At 31.6% G+C, this 17,391-nt stretch overlaps 1 protein-coding gene and 1 pseudogene across 1 annotated transcript; both read left to right on the top strand.

The window, feature by feature from the left end:
* The first annotated feature begins 4,036 nt into the window (after window positions 1-4,036).
* On the top strand, window positions 4,037-5,409 carry LOC134696450 (UDP-glucuronosyltransferase 2B10-like). The gene has a single exon (XM_063558267.1). It carries the CDS (start codon window positions 4,047-4,049, stop codon window positions 5,406-5,408), a length of 1,362 nt encoding a protein of 453 aa, XP_063414337.1. The 5' UTR covers window positions 4,037-4,046; the 3' UTR covers window position 5,409.
* A 5,808-nt stretch (window positions 5,410-11,217) lies between these two features.
* LOC134697784 (tereporin-Ca1-like) lies at window positions 11,218-16,948 on the top strand (annotated as a pseudogene).
* The last annotated feature ends 443 nt before the right edge of the window (window positions 16,949-17,391 follow it).

A 17,391-nucleotide genomic window follows, 5' to 3' on the forward strand; every position in this document is an offset into this window, starting at 1 on the left:
CCTTCATACATTTCTTATATCTATTTCAATCATGCCTGATAATTCGCTCATAATTATGTATGTTAGATACTTGCTTTGTCTTTACACATTGACTATTAGGTTCAAATGTCACTTCGTCAAAGATTTCTTCATATTCCTTGTAAATTTTTACTTTCTGATTTTGTTTTTCTTTTCTTTTATCTTTTTTGATTTTCTGTTTCGTTGAGCAGACCGCACGAGTTATAACGATATATTAAGTTTTATGTAGATACAAGTCATAACATGTATTACTATCAACATTTTTTGTGAGGCAGTCAGCTGTTTATCTGTTGTTCTTCAAATTTGCACTGTTTCAGGTTTATGAGTGCGTTTTGTTTTCGCACTGAACTAATTGTTGACGTCTATTCAAATACCGTTGTGTATATATTTTAAGAATCAACCTATTTGAACATGTCATTCATGTTTTTTTTTTTTTAGCAGATCTTTGGATAGTTTCAAGCGCAGCCCTTAATAAATAATCTTTATCAACAGAATATAAATTCTTTACCTCAATGTCAAGTATGATTTGATATTCCATCATCCCAGAAATTAAGATTTAGAATAAAATGTGCTGACGGGAAAATATATTATTGCAGGCTATAGGTAACACCTATGTAAATATTGATAATGCAAATCCCAATAGGAACTCCTTTTACGACTAAAACTGGGCAACTTTTACTAAAATGTCGTAAATAATTATATCATTAAATGGATTTTTAAAAATAATAATAATATTTACATGGTGTGTTAGTGACCTAATATAATAAATGGGGTCAGTAAATTCCATATTGGGTGAGAGCACTAGCACATCGTGTAACGAATTTATCATACCAGCTCTCCTCACATGTGGTATTTTGACTAGCGTCTTATCAAAGTGGAAAAGTCTTCAATACTTATTACTAAGATTCTACTTCTATTTGCCTAAACAGGAAACAAATGGCAACACTAACGATTTTAGTTCATTTTTTTAAATTAATTTATTTCAATCGTTCATTACAAGTATCAATTTACTGGTCTGTTTAATCCTTTCAGATTTCTTTTTTTGTTTGTTTCAAAAGGGAAGCAACTCCGTTATGCCAACAATAACAACTTGTTAGCTTTCTGTTGTATGCACTTATTTCAATCTTTCATCATCAATTTCTTCGTCTGTTGAATCCTTCCTGATTTATCCTTAACACCGTGTTCTTTTTATAAAGAGTTGTGACATCTATATTGTTTTGAAAGGGGGTAACTCCTTACTAACCCCATATAGTATCTTACTATGTTTGGTAACTAACCCTTTTTTTTTTAAAGAGGACACCCATGATCAAATATTCATAGTCACCACGTGTAGTCCTTAAACCAATCATATCTATATTGAATCTATAGAAGGTAAGCTAATACTATATATATTTAGGTAAAGACATTATACAAATACATAACACAACCTTTAAATATAGCAATGATTGTTACATAGGTACCACTGACTTAACACAAGGATGACCCATGACAGAAAACAAGTTAATTTCCAATGGGGTCCATATAGTATAAAAAAAATTACAGCAATAAATAGTATTCTTGAATTACAACTTGAAATATTCGTATACAAATAATCTAATAAAATATAAAATCGGAATCTTACATTGACCAGAGTTTTCTAATTATGTGTTTTTTACTTCATATCTAAATTTTGCTTTTGAATTCACATGAATACCTTTTACATAATCTGGCAAAGCATTCCAGTTTTTAATACCACTAAAACAGAAAAAATATTCTACCTCTTTGACATTTAGAACATAAAAATTGTAAGCAGTTGTTCTAGTATTCTTAATCGAGGAAGTTCTTGTAAAACTATCTTTTAAATATTCTTGACATTTGTTGCGAAAAATTAAGTACATGATTCCGACGAAGTTGTTTCACTCTGTTACAAACATTCCATTATCCGAATTTCTCGAATTCATTTACAGTGATTCGTTTATTTTTACGGTCGGTCTCTCAATTTATCAATCCTGACTCCCTTGGTGTGTTCTATTGCATTACTATAACATAATTGCAGTTTTTGTTAACAGGTTAAAATATAATCTAACACACAGTTATACTATTTACATTCAAGTAATATTAATAAAAGCATGGATTACTATTTCAAATGCATTGCTGTACATGATAAAGTCATCCATAACTAATGCCACTAAAATTAAGTTATTACGTAAAGTTTAAGTTTTATCTACTTAATTTTGTGTCTCGTTTGAAATTCTTCTCGCCCAACTGTTTGAATTAACTTTTATGCCTTGTACCTCCATTTTTGCTTGTTAACAATTCAATTATGATATCTATCAATACTTTAACTCACGAATTCTTTACTTGTACACATGTATTAGTTGTTCATTTTTATTGTTCAGGCAAGGTTTTAAAGGCTTGATGATTTTTTACCATGATTGTGTCTGCCTTTCATCAAATATTTATACAATATATCTTAAGATGTCAGGGAACGGTCATCAAATGTATTATCTCCAAGTTCACGTTTAAAATCGTCTACCTTGCAATACAAGGTTGATGAACTTAGTATGATACAACAAGTTTCGTTCCATGCATGTTGATATTGAACTGTTTTCTGAATTCGTAGTGGTAAGTTGAATAAATTGTTTTTCGAAAATACGATTTTTTTTATTATTTCAGGGAGGATCGACAAATCACATGCATTTGTATTTTTCTCGTTTATGACTACCCTTTCCTCTTTAACATTCGGCGTCGTAACATTACTAGATACGAAATCAATAATTAGTGGTATACTATTTAAAAATTTGGTCAAATTGATAATTGCACTGAACATTCGATTGTGTGAGTACGTACATTCGTTTTGTAATTTGATTGGTTCGGGCTGTTTTTCCTGGTTTACATGAACTGTTCTTATATAACCACCAAGCTAACGCATTGGTCGCAGTCTTTATATCATTCGACCTAACAAAATACAGAAAGTGTACGTATTGTAAATTACTTATAGATACTTTGATGTCGGTTTTTTTAAATGTCTTTAGTATACTAAATGAGTTAAAGTAGATCGAACAAAGAAAGGAAATACTAGAAGGTAGGCAATTTTTATTCAGTATGTATAATAAATTTCTTTATCTCCATCACTTCGAATGGCAGAAAAAGAAAACAATAATGTTTTCTTTTTATTTTCCTAAAACATATTATGAAACCTATCTTCTTAAAATTTATTTCAAAATTCTATCTCATAGACTTTTTTGTATGCATTCTTATGTGTTTTTTCTTGAACAAACCAACCAAATTTAGACAATTTTCAACGACTCAGCTTGAAAAATAGCACGGTCACCTATACTTGTTTTTATATTTTAGAAAAAAGCATATTAAAATCTTCATTTTGGCAAATTATAAGAAAATTCTGTCTAAAAAAAAACCAAACTTCTGATCTACCTTAAAAACTATGACACAATAATAGAAAATATGCAAATGATCCAAACTGCTGAAATTATTGGTCGAGTCTGCATATTATATGAAGGATAGTAAATAATTGATCAATTGGACAAGATTCCCACGTGTCTGCGTTGCCGAAATTGCATTTTCCTAATAAACGCAAGTCCCGAAAATGCTTCTATTTAGTTTCAATTTTCTTCCCAACAATTTGAATATTTGAAGACAGTAAGAATTCGAGGTTTCCTAAAAAAAACCCATATATGCAAAAATCCATTGATATTTAATCTCAGAAGTTAAAAAAAAAAGTAAGTTTCATTTATTTTCAGGTTGCATAGTACTATTAAATGAAGTTTTCTAAGGTCAATCTAATCTGCTTTTTTGTCTTTTAATCAATGATCTATAGTTATAATTTGTTGTTTTAATATTATTTCAGGAAAATGTTCGCCAGTATTTTGTATCTGAGCATCCTTCTGTGTCACGTCATTGTCGAAACTGATGCCAAGAAAATTTTATTCCTAATGGCTCAATCAAAAAGTCACATGTTTCCGGCAATACCTGTTGCAGAGGAAATGGAAAAATTAAACCATACAACAACTTTTGTAGTAGCATCTAGAATGAAAGAAGCTTTGTCATCTGAAGGCATTAAACTTTCCCATTCTATCATTTCAAAGAGTTTTGATAAGTATTATTATGAGGACATTATTCGGGTTACACTTGAGAAAATGGCACAAGGTTCAAAAATTGAATCGCAGGTGAAATGGTTACAAGGAACTAACGCTCTCTGTCACGAATTCATGAGTGATAAGAAATTGATAGACGAATTGAACGAACAGAAATTTGATATTGCTGTTATAGACTACGCACCTGTTCTTTGTTTCACTATAATGGCTTATAAACTAAATGTGCCATTTGTATCTTTTGGTGCCTTCATAGATCCAACCTTAAATCGAGTTCCATTAAACCCAGCTTTTACACCAACATTTTTTTCTGCATTCAATGATAAGATGACATTTTTGGAGAGAGTTGTGAATACGATGCGATATATTTTTTTAGTTGCTAGACCTGCAGCACCAACGTTAGAGAACCTGGCAGGTAAATATGTCCCAGAAAAACCAACTATCTCTAATCAAGAAGCAAAACAAAGAGCTATGCTTTATATACATGACAGTGACATTCTATTTGATTATCCGCAACCGTTGTCGCCAAATGTAATACTTTGTGGCGGTCTTGCTGCGCGACCTTCGAAAAAGGTTGCAAAACATCTTGACACATTTGCATCTTCAAACAAAGGCTTAGTAGTTGTTTCTTTTGGCAGTATTTTCAAAACTTTTCCGAATAATACCTTCGGGAAAATGATTGAAGCTTTCAAACAAATATCTGATCTTAACTTTGTGATTCGACAAGGAGATAAGGAGGAGAAAACGGACAATATTTTGCGACTTCCATGGATCCCACAGAACGATTTACTAGGTCATCCTCGAACCGTTTTATTTATAACACATTGTGGGAGGAGCGGAAGTATGGAGGCTATCTACCATGGAATCCCTGTCATCACGTTTCCATTAAGTATTGACCAACCTTATAATGCAGCCGTTATGGAAAACAAAGGTTATGGTATTAAGATGGATTTACATGATTTTTCTACTGAGGAATTGATTACTAATATAAAACAAGTAGCTTTTACCGACAAATATAGGCGAAATATTAAACAAGCGTCGGAAATATTTCATAGTCGACCACAGACCCCTGCCGAAAGAGCAGCTTATTATATCGATTTAGTTGCCAAACATGGTGACAAACATTTTCGACACGTTGGGTTAGACATGCCTTGGTATTCGTTTTATCTTTTTGATGTTATGAGCTTTCTTTTGTCAATGACCCTTACCTCAATTGCTGTAATGTATTTAGTGTTTAGGAAATGTAAAAGACATTTTATAAACAGAACTGTTAAGGATAAAACATGTAAAAAAGAATAAGTTAACCTACAAATTCAGAAGCAGGACTCGTTCAGTTTCAAACTAGTATCACTAATTAAAGTTATTTGAGTGAATAAGTCTCGATGTCGTTTTTTGTTTGTTGAAATGTTTGGTTGATGCTTATTTTTTATTCAAGCTACTTTTTGCAAACACTCAAAGGCGTGTAATAAAACAAGCAAATCGGTAATTAATAAGTACACATAGAGTATTCGTAATGACATAGTTCATGTAGTTAAAAAAACTCATCATTGATACCAGACTTGAACATTTTATTCGCACCAGACGCTCGTTTCATCTACAAAAGACCCCTCAGTGATGTTCGAATAAAAAGAAAGCTTAGAAAGATAGAATAACGTACGAAGATGAAGAGCATTGCGGACCAAACCTATTCCTGATACAAAAAAACATTAATATTCAAAAATGTAAAGTTTTGTAAACAGTTGATTTATGATTATGACCATATCAATGCTTATCTGGCGAATCTCATTCAAAGTTTGTAGGATCAGGGAGAATAATTGAATTTGATTGGATAAAAAAATTACAGACCGTCTACCCTCTCGGTCTTAATGATAATATCATGGGAATTGGCAATATATCTAGAACCGATTCTGTTAACATTTTGGATATTGTTTCTAAAACTGTTCTTAAAAACGTTCTCATGGTCATAAAAAAAATCTCAATCAATGAAAATTTCCGACCAATTATACCAATATTTCGGACCTAATTTCTATTTTAAAAAAACAACGGCAGACATTATCTGTTAACAAAGCTCTGTTCATTATCGATTAATAAGTTAAATAAAATTTTAGAGGATTGCAACACAATTTCATATAGCAGTCCTAAGTATGAAATCGTTCAAATTATAATGGCATATTGTTATTCTAAACTGTTTCCTAAAATTGGTCGTCCTGAAGATCATAAAAAACATTTTATTAAAATAAAGTATGTCAATAAAGGTTTTGTTTTTGTAAATATTGCTGGTATTTTTAACGACCATTCTGTTAAAGAACAAATTCCTGGATATTTTGAGCTCCCTCTTATTTGTTATATTTACAAGAAATCTACCCGGAAATTTGTGTTTAATTTTAGCCAATTGTGTAAAGATGTTAATATCAGTGAAAATACATCTACTTCATGTAATTGCAGTAAATGCGAATACATTTATGGACCCATTTCCCATGTTATAACAGGAGATCTTAACATCGTTCAAGACCGAGAGTTAAAATCATTCCTCAGTAAAGGACCTAAATATCGTCCCCCGTCAATTATTATTTGGAATGAGTGTCGTGATATCATCCACGACTCACTCCGTACTTACTGTTTGAAATGGATAAAACGGGGAAAAACTGACAAATAACCACAATAAACCTGTTTCCTGTATCAAACATAAACTAAAAGAACTAGCCAATGATTTTTTTTTGTTCCGGCCGATAAAGCTGCTAATAATATTATTATTGTTTGAAATTTTACATTGAGGTTTTACAAAAAGAAATCACCAATTCACCAACATTCCAACTGACTCTTTTTTTTCAGAAAATTACATCTGTAACAAACATGAACTTTTAGCTACCGCTTTACAAGCAGAACCAAAAACGACGAAAGTCCCAACTATGTATTGGCTTCTGAGGTACACAAAACACCTTACAAATATAGATTTATTTAGTCTTCAAGCCATTGTTCCACTACTAAATTATCTATTCTTCTAACCAGTACAATTGGTACAATCACAAACCTGATAATAAATTGTTCAAATGGGGCCTTCGAAAATAGTGGAATTAATAACTTTTGGAGTGTCAAAAACTCGTTAGAAGTACTTGATAAATTGCATGCTTAAAATGGTGATTTTGAATCTGTTTTTGACTTTTCTACCCTATATACCACATTGCCTCACATTCTCATGAAGAAAACAATCACACACCTAATTAAATGGGCATTTAAAAAGTCAGAATGTGAATATATATGTTCTAACTCTTTGAGATATTTTTTTAGTAGCAATAAACCAAAAAAACTGGACATGCTTTGATTCTATATCTGCCCTTGAATTTTTACTAGATAAAATTTTTGTCCGCTTTGGAGATGCCGTATATCGTCAGGTTATCGGAAATCCAATGAGGACTAACTGTGCACCACTTATTGCGGACCTGTTTTTTTTTATTGCTATGAGTTACAATTTATGACAAAAAGCAGCAAAGATCCATCGAAAAAACATCTGATTCACAAATTTAATAATACGTTTAGATATTTGGATGATATTTTGGCTCTAAATAATGACGACTTCAGTATGTATACTAAAGAAATTTATCCTGTTGAACTTACTTGAAATAAAGCTTATACTATCAATGACCACTGCCCTTTCCTCGATCTTGATATATCAGCTTAATACTAAAGTTTATGATAAAAGAGATGATTTCTCATTTCCTATCGTTCATTATCCATTTTTAGAAGGTGACGTTCCCTTGTCACCATATTACGGTGTTTACTCAACTTGTACGATTCGCTCGTGTATGTAACAATGTTTTAGATTTTAACGAGAGAAATCTATGTATTATGATATCACGAAATAGTCAAAACATTTACTAAATTTTATCATCGGTATAAGGCACTCATTCGTAAATATTGCTCAGCATACAGACTTCTTAAACGTTCAGGTATTTCACATCCAATATATTATGGAAATATTCTTTATAAAGCACAAAAATGTAAGTATTCACCTTAGAAGCTAACGAAACCTTTAAATAGACTTATTAAGAAGGGATATATTTACGATACTGTTGTCAGGTCATTAAAGATTGCATATTTTGGCGTTAATATTGATTCACTTATAGGGTCTTTGCATCGGAACTTAACACATTTATTATTAATAAACCAGTTGTTGGCATGACACGGGTTATGTTCTTTTCATATATGTTATGATGGTATTATACTAAACCCCTCACGAGGAGGGTTGTGCCTGATACTCATATGATGAAGACATAATTTTTCAATCAGTTTAATTAAAGTCTGTAGCTGGCATGCCAGTTAACTGCTAGTAGTCGGATATTATTTATATATTAGTCATTTTGTTTAATTTCTTTGGTTACATCTTCTGACATCAGACTCGGACTTCTCTTGAACTGAATTTTAAATCGCGTATTGTTATGCGTTTACTTTTCTGCATTGGCTAGAGGTATATGGAGAGGGTTGAGATATCACAAACATGTTAAACCCGGCCGCATTTTTGCCTTTGTTAGTTTTGTCTGATTTTAACTTTTAGTTTCCTGTGTACAATTTGGAGTTTAGTATGTCGATCGTTATCACTGAACTAGTATAATCTTATTTAGGGGCCAGCTGAAGGACACCTCCGGGTGCGGGAATTTCTCGTTGCAATGAAGACCTGATGGTGACCTATTGCTGTTGTCTGCTCTATGGTCGGGTTGTTGTCTCTTTGGCAAATTCCCCATTTCCATTCTCAATTTTAATTCATGTAAACACAGAAGTGCTGACTACTTGGCTGGTGATACCCTTTGGGAATAAAATCTCCAACAGCAGTGGCTAAGGGATCCATTCTAGGCTCAACCTCAAAAATGTTGTCTATGACAGTATTTGGAGCAAAACAGGAAAACCTTACACACTTTCCTGGTTTCTAAGCCGAATCCTTAGATTTGTATTATATGGAGACAACGTTTGTTTTTTTAAATAAAAATGAGTTCATTTCTACATCAGACAACACTCCAAATTTATGTTTAGACCTTATTAAAAAGAAGAAAAGGAGGTATTATTAAGAATTTCGTGTGGCTATACTGTTTTGCATTCAACAAAAGTCGTGTTGATTTAATCCAAAGCAACCATTTTGTCATAACGTCTATTATCAAAATAAAATATTTTAAAAGTATTGTGTAAAGCCATTGCATTGTCTAGTCGCAGATGTTTTGACCAACCGACACTTATTAGGCACATGTGCATACACTTATTTGCATACGTAGAAATGGTAAATTTCAACTCGTTAGACACAGGATTCATCTTCTCATTGTTATTATTCTAACAATTTTCCCCCCTTCCTATAACACTTTTCCAACGTGTATCATGGTGTATTGTACTTCGGACGCCGAGTACGTCGCAATTGAAGGTTTAGAGATAATATGAACTGTAAAATATACTGAATGTAGTTAATGCACTTTCTACTTGTGCATTAACCAGTTGGATGAAGAGTTGGAACAATTTTATCAAGGAAATTATGTGTTATTACTGAAAAAGGGAACTATTATAGTAAATCTCGTCTATATAATAATTGTATCAACGATAATATTGTTTTCCAAAAGATCACTTTTAGCGCTGTAGGATAACTACACGACAGACAGCACGCTATACTTAATGCTACACGTTACATAAGGGTCAATATGTGTGCAGTAAAAGCTGAAGTAGTGAAGCAAGCTATTGTTCTTGGGATTGAGAATTATCTCATTGGCACTCATACCACATTTTCTTATGTCCATATAGTAGAAAAATACTCAACTATTAATAAATAAGAATGAGACAACACTCCAATAGACACAACATTATATAGAAGTTAGCAACTATTTGTCACCGTACAGTTTTTAAACCCATACAGTCTAGCAAGCAAACCAAAGCTACCGAAATTATAAATTTAAAATATTTCAAACGACAAAACTAACATGTTTTCTGTACAAAATAATACAAAAATCATGTGCAAACGATAACCTTACCAAAAATTTACATGCACAAGATGAAAATCCTACATGTATATCTCTAGTCCGATTGGAAATATGCTTTCATCATAATCACCAAATTTTGATTGTTTTAGTGAGAGAACATAATCTATATAGTGAAAAGTAAAGTTAAAGGATATTGCTAACGTTTTTCTTCCTAAGAGGTTCCTGTATGAAGTCATCCTCATATGGACAAAGAAACAAGCCGGCAAAAAGATGGACATAATTGGTTCAATTCCCATGGGAATGTATACAATACATTTGTATAATATAGTGCATAGATGTCTATATATTAATACATTAGTTGGCTCAATAATGTTCATAACCTCATAAGACACTTATGTCAGTCGGTAATAATTTGAGAAAAAAACATTTTGTACCAATACCTTCTTTTGATTTTACAAGCAAAATATTGGTGATACAATCTTTTCTTTACTACATGTATAGACTTCCTGGTGGCCTCGAATTTGATTAAACATGGACATTTAAGTGATAACAATCTAATATTAATGGTTACACTTTTCGTACTCAACCAAAATAGAATTTACTGACCTGGCTTATATCGTTTTAGGTCACTAACTGACTGGGTAACCAATTTATCTTATCGACTATTTCTACATGTGAAATCTTGACAAGTGGCATGTAAAATGATTAAGCACCCAATATTAAGAATCTACTTTCATAAGTCTATACAAACACAAATGCCATCATAACAAGTTGTTAAATTTTACTGTGTTTTCTGCATTTATTTGCAATCTTTTATCAGAAAACAAGTTAATTATTTCACTGTCTCATTAAGATTCTAATTTTGTAAAATATTTCCCTTTTATCTAATGATTATATGGTTCTATGATTAAACAGTCAATACTAATTCTAATTCTCAAATTCTCAAAGTTCGAAAGATAATTTATAGACACACTCGTGAGTTCAGCAAAATGACAAAAAAAATATTCTTATACGATTTGCAAATATTCAAATACTGCATTGGAATTTATTCCTTTAAAATTTTCCTTGGTTTTGAATTCGATGTTGCCTAAACTTGTTCTTTATCTATGCATGCGATAGACACATGCTTTGAATCCTCGGTTCTACAAAAATTTAAAATGGGAAACAAAAAATGGCTACGTACTGTATTTCCTTTTTTAGGCATCTCGAAATAGGTGCAAATAAATAAAAGAAGTTGTAAAAATAATTATCACATATTTTGTACTGATATGTACGTTTTTGCATGGCCAATAATAGCCGGAAGTCAAGGCTGGTTATCAGCCCTCGGGGCCGATATCGATATCAGCCCTCGAAATCCATATCAAGCCCCCGAGTTTAACTTCCGGTAACCAGTCAATCAAAGACTATTGTTAAACAAGTTGGACACAATGAAAAGAAATTTAGAAAGTTACGAATTTGTTGTTGTAGAAAAAAGTAAAAATCAACAGTGAAAATCACAAAAGTTCCTGTAAAATTTTGACGTCATAGAGAATTTAGAAAATATATGACGCCACACTGGAATGAGTAGCGATATAGGATTCTTCCTAAGCATTTTTTAACATTTGAAATGTACCACTTTAAAGTCGTTTAATATTTGCAATTCTTAGAATTAATATATTTATTGTAAATTATTTCTGAAACTTTTCACAAAACGTTGTTCACCTGCTGTGATACGAACTTTTTTTTAACACACAGTAATACAATTTTTTTGTTGTTGGTTAAATGTTGTTTTGATTTTTGATGAAATATCAAACATAATTTGGTGTAAGCTTTTTATTTTCTCTTGCCTGAAAATATGTGATAAATAGATTATTACATGTCATTTTCCATATGGTCCATGGTATCAGCCCACGACCCATATCAAGCCCTCGGGCTAAAGCCCTCTGGCTTGATATGGGAGTCTAGGGCTGATACCAGGGCCATATGGAAAATGCCATGTAATAATCTATAAATAATTCATAATAAAATAAAATTCCACGAAATTTTAGTAGTAATCTCGGTGCATTTACTTCATGTCGAAACATAAAATTTCACAATTGCCATTGGTGTGTCTCACGCTGTAGTTTTTATAATAAAAGTCTCACGAAGAAGTTTACAAAATCGGGTAAAATAACATAAATATGAAGTATAGGAAGTAGATGATATAGATGTTGTTATAGTTATGATTGTATTGCATTGATCAAATCCGAATGTTTGTGGATCCAACTACACTAAAGTACGGCGTCCCATCTGTTATTTGCCACCTTATTACGACATTTCAACTGTAGAGTTTACGATAGATACTACTGAAAATAAAATATAATCAAAAGTTGCAAGTCCTTGTTTTATTTAAATATACGAGAAACAAACATTTTTCTAAAGGTTTTGATGTTTAAATTTTGAGGATTAAGGAACAAATTAAATGAGATAACAATAAAGATTATCAGTTATTTTCGATTTAGCGGTTCTTCGATTATATATTTAATGCTTCATAAATATTGATGCATGACTCATATAATTTCTTCAAAATTGACAAGTCCATTCTCGTACAGGAAACAGCGATACAGAACTTAAAAGTCCAGTGTCGACGAATTCAAACAGGACGTCAGGCGGCTCGACAGAGTTTGGATAGTCTTTGCATGGAACAAACTTGTCTACATTAATGACGAATAAGCATTACAACATTGTTGTTGGTATTGAAATCACAAACTTGAAAGGTATCATTTGACAGAACAGAACACACAGACATATTCAGGATACATATCAACACCCGCTGTTTTAGTACGACCTGGACATAAAGAGGCACTGGTAAGTTAATTTGTATTTGTTCCCGCATCGTTGTAAATATAATGGAATTTGATGCGACTGTCATACAAGTGAGAAGTTTAGCGCTATAAAACCAGGTTCAATTCACAATTTTTTTTATTCGAAAATGTCTGTACCACGTCAGGAATATGATAGTTGTTGTCCATTCGTTTGATGTATTTTATCATTTTATTTTGTCATTTAATTCGGGACTTCCTCGGAGTTCAGTATTTTTGAGATTTTACTTTTATCTGTTATTATAGTATATATACCTTACATTTCTTTTAATATGATAAATATCTCACAATTAATATAAAATAAGTCAGGCCATGCATATTTCTTATTGTGTCACGTCTAGGAAAATCATAATTACTTCAGAAAGAAACGCACATTCACGATTGAAGCTACCATCCTTGATCAGACTATTTCCGTCAAATGTCTTATCAATATCCGTTGGTAAGTGGCTGAATTATCAAAGTTGTTAAATTATTTAGCTATTCATGACAACAATTAGATATGGATGAGAAATCGTCTGGATACAGCCACTACCAGAGTAATTTGTCCCGATTAGCCTTGTCCTCCAAGCAATTCTGATCATGAGAAAAAAGACCGACTGAATATGTCCCGACAGAGTCGAGATTAACTAAAATGCAACCCGACAGAAATAAAAAAAAGTTACCAAGTACTGAGCCTTTATTGACGGTTTGTCTTCTGCAAGATCTGGACTCAATCCGCAATAATTATCAATGAACATTTTAAACGGACGATTGTCAAATGACACACAATTCCATTAAATGAATTTAAATCACCAAATATTATCTATTGAACCAAATAATGACCGAACTTCGGGTATCACCTAAAACTCACGAATTCTTTATTTTCAAAGAATATTATATATTATTCTGGTTGGTATTTTCAATTCATGTAATGTATGTACATTATTTTTCATCCAAATGACAAGGTTTTACATGGTGCTCATGCGATATTTTAATCTTAAAAGTATTTTCTCCCAATAATTGTTTTGACTTTGAATTTACAAAAAAAAAAAATCTTGCATTTTAATATGACATGGTTTCATTATTCAAAAGTAACGGGAATCGATACCATGGTTAAGGGGGAAATTGTTTATCAATAGCTATCAACAATAATTATCAAAGGTACCAGGATTATAATTTAATACGCCAGACTCATCAGTGACGCTCATACCAACAAAGTAATCAAGCCAAACAAGTACGAAGTTGAACAAAGTGAGGTTTCAAGAAAATATGAGAATATGAGAATATGAGACTACTATACATGGTTTGGTTATGTTTTTTTTTTTTTATTATTTCTTAAAAAGTAAAATCACAAAATACCGAACTCAGAGGAAAATCAATTTGGAAAGTCCATAATCACATGGCAAAATCAAAAAACAAAACGCATCAAAAACGAATGGACAAGAACTGTCATATTCCTGACTTGGTACAGGCATTTTCAAATGTAGAAAATGGTGGATTAAACCTGGTTCTATAGCGCTAACCCTCTCACTTTAATAACAGTCTCATCAAATTCCGCTACATTTACATGATGCGTTAAATAAACAGTCACAATTAATAAAATAGTCAAAATATGGGTACATCAGTCATCATCGTATAACAATTTAACAGGACACAAAAACATCTACTATATACGAACACATGGATTGATTTGAGTGTCTGACGTCAGAAAAATTATATACGTCACATAAATTTGTCGTTCAATGTGCATACAATAGTTATCAAAAGTACCAGGATTATAAACAATTTTAAAATTTACATAGGCAATGAACGCATACAGGGTTAAAAAATCAAAAGTATGTAAGAATAATTACAGAAATAGACCGAGATTCAAACTAGTCCAAAAGTTATACATAAAATTTATGAGAATCCAAAACTTTTAAGAGGGAACAATTAAACAGGACACAAAAACCTATCTACGAACACATGGATTGATTTGAGTGTCTGACGTCAGAAAAATTATATATCACATAAATTTGTCGTTCAATGTGCATACAATAGTTATCAAAAGTACCAGGATTATAAACAATTTTAAAATTTACATAGGCAATGTACGCATACAGGGTTAAAAAATCAAATGTATGTAAGAATAAATTACAGAAATAGACCGAGATTCAAACTAGTCCAAAAGTTATACATAGAATTTATGAGAATCCAAAACTTTTAAAAGGAACAATTTAGCAGGATACAAAAACATCTACTGTCTAAGAACACATGGATTGATTTGAGTGTCTAACGTCAGAAAAATTATATACGTCACATAAATTTGTCGTTCAATGTGCATACTGTCGTTCAATGTGCATACAAACAATTATAAAATTTTCATAGGCAATGTACGCATACAGGGTTAAAAAATCAAAAGTATGTAAGAATAAATTACAGAAATAGACCGAGATTCAAACTAGTCCAAAAGTTATACATAGAATTTATGAGAATCCAAAACTTTTAAAAGGAACAATTTAGCAGGACACAAAAACTTCTACTATCTTCGAACACATGGATTGATTTGAGTGTCTGACGTCAGAAAAATTATATACGTCACATAAATTTGTCGTTCAATGTGCATACTGTCGTTCAATGTGCATACAAACAATTTTAAAATTTTCATAGGCAATGTACGCATACAGGGTTAAAAAATCAAAAGTATGTAAGAATAAATTACAGAAATAGACCGAGATTCAAACTAGTCCAAAAGTTATACATAAAATTTATGAGAATCCAAATATTGTTAATTCCACTACGCCATTGATGGTTATAACGTTTGTGGTTCAACGTATATAGTAATTCATAATAGAAATATATCATAATGACATATTATAGACAAATATCATACTGACGGGATCTTTTAAAGTACAGAGTCACGTTATAAACACAAAAGAAATACAAAGAGTCACATATACAAAACAAATCACCAAAAAATGAAAGCCAATACAAACACATTGACGAGATGTATAAGTACCGAGCCACGTCAAACCATTCAACAGTAAAAGTAATCTTAATAATAGAACAAAAACAAATAAAAGAACAATAAAACATGTTGTTAGTATGATACACAACATCAGTACGCAGAATAAACGATTGTAGCGAAATATACGCTCAACTAAAAAAAATATTTTTCACGACATGCGTTACAATATCCCCACTTTTTCCAATCGATACCAAGTTATACTCTAAGTTAAACAACATCGATACATATACAGTCCACCAAAAGCTAAGCAACACCTATTTTGATATTTATCTACTTTAATTCAAACAAATGTATAATGGACATTGAGATTTGAAAGAACATCTAACCTCAAACACCTCATCTATGCATCAATTGCCAAAATGTTATTTCGTTTTTATTTTTAATTTAAATCTGAAAATCTTCAGATATGTATTTGAATCGAATACTGGTAAGGTTTACATTATTTATTTAGCATACCGATTAAATTATAATATCCTCTGTTGTCAGAAACTGAAACGAAGAAGTTTGTCCTGTTGTACTTTAACGACAACGAAAAATGTTAACTGCATTTTTCCTGCCTATCTAGGCGATTAAAAAAAAACATAGAAATTAGTGTGAAACAAATTTTCAAAATTTTAATCTAGTTTTACTTGTTCTTTTTTATTTATTATTGAAAAATTGTTAACAATAAATCTACATATCTGTCAGTTCAGATATCTTATTTATATTTTCAAATTTCAGATAGCACATAAACATGGTTATACAATGACTGGATCTAGTGGTATTGTCTCTTGGTTGATACAAAACAACGAGAGGCACCTTGTCATCGTCTGGCGATCGCCATATTTTACTAACAACGGGGTTGGTATTGGCCTCACAACGGTTGGTAATGAAAAACATAACGATTCCTGGTTCAAAATAATGAGAAATAATCAACAGGTCAGGAAACAATTGAAATACAGATTTTATACGTTTGGCGATTCGAGTAAGGAAATGATGATAGGAGACGACGATGTTAAGGTAATTTGTTCCATGGGAACAAGCAGCAAACCAGAAGTAAAGATCACACTTTGCCGGCTTTGACACAGTATATTTATTGTACAGGAGTAACTGGATGTCAATCGTGGTCCGTCACGTGACAAAAACTCATATAGTCTAAACGAATGACTGTTTTATTTTATTTCATTTTAATATTACGTTTTGCCAAATAGTCACCGCGCGAGCAAAATTGCATTCCAAAAAAACAAGCGGCAAGAAGTACCTCTTTTTTCCTTCAAATTATTCGATGTTGAAAAGTAAGTCTTTATTAGTTATTAAAGTAAATCTTTCAGATGTTTTTTTTAAAAACTTATGGGTGTTAACAATATTCTATGTTTCACCAGTTTTCAATTAGTATCCTTAAAAAAAAAAAAATATCCATACCTCTTTTACACATCGTCAGCGTGAAACAATGTTTAAATATTATTGAGTTTCTAATTATTGGACTTTGTAATTTAGGTTTAAGTTTTTTATAACTGCAATTATTC

The sequence above is a fragment of the Mytilus trossulus genome, chromosome 14 (assembly GCF_036588685.1).
Source record: "Mytilus trossulus isolate FHL-02 chromosome 14, PNRI_Mtr1.1.1.hap1, whole genome shotgun sequence".
In the NCBI taxonomy this organism is placed as follows: domain Eukaryota; kingdom Metazoa; phylum Mollusca; class Bivalvia; order Mytilida; family Mytilidae; genus Mytilus; species Mytilus trossulus.

Bases quoted from the DNA above. Each gene is read 5' to 3' on its own strand.
- LOC134696450 (XM_063558267.1), top strand. From the start codon at position 4,047: ATGAAAGAAGCTTTGTCATCTGAAGGCATTAAACTTTCCCATTCTATC.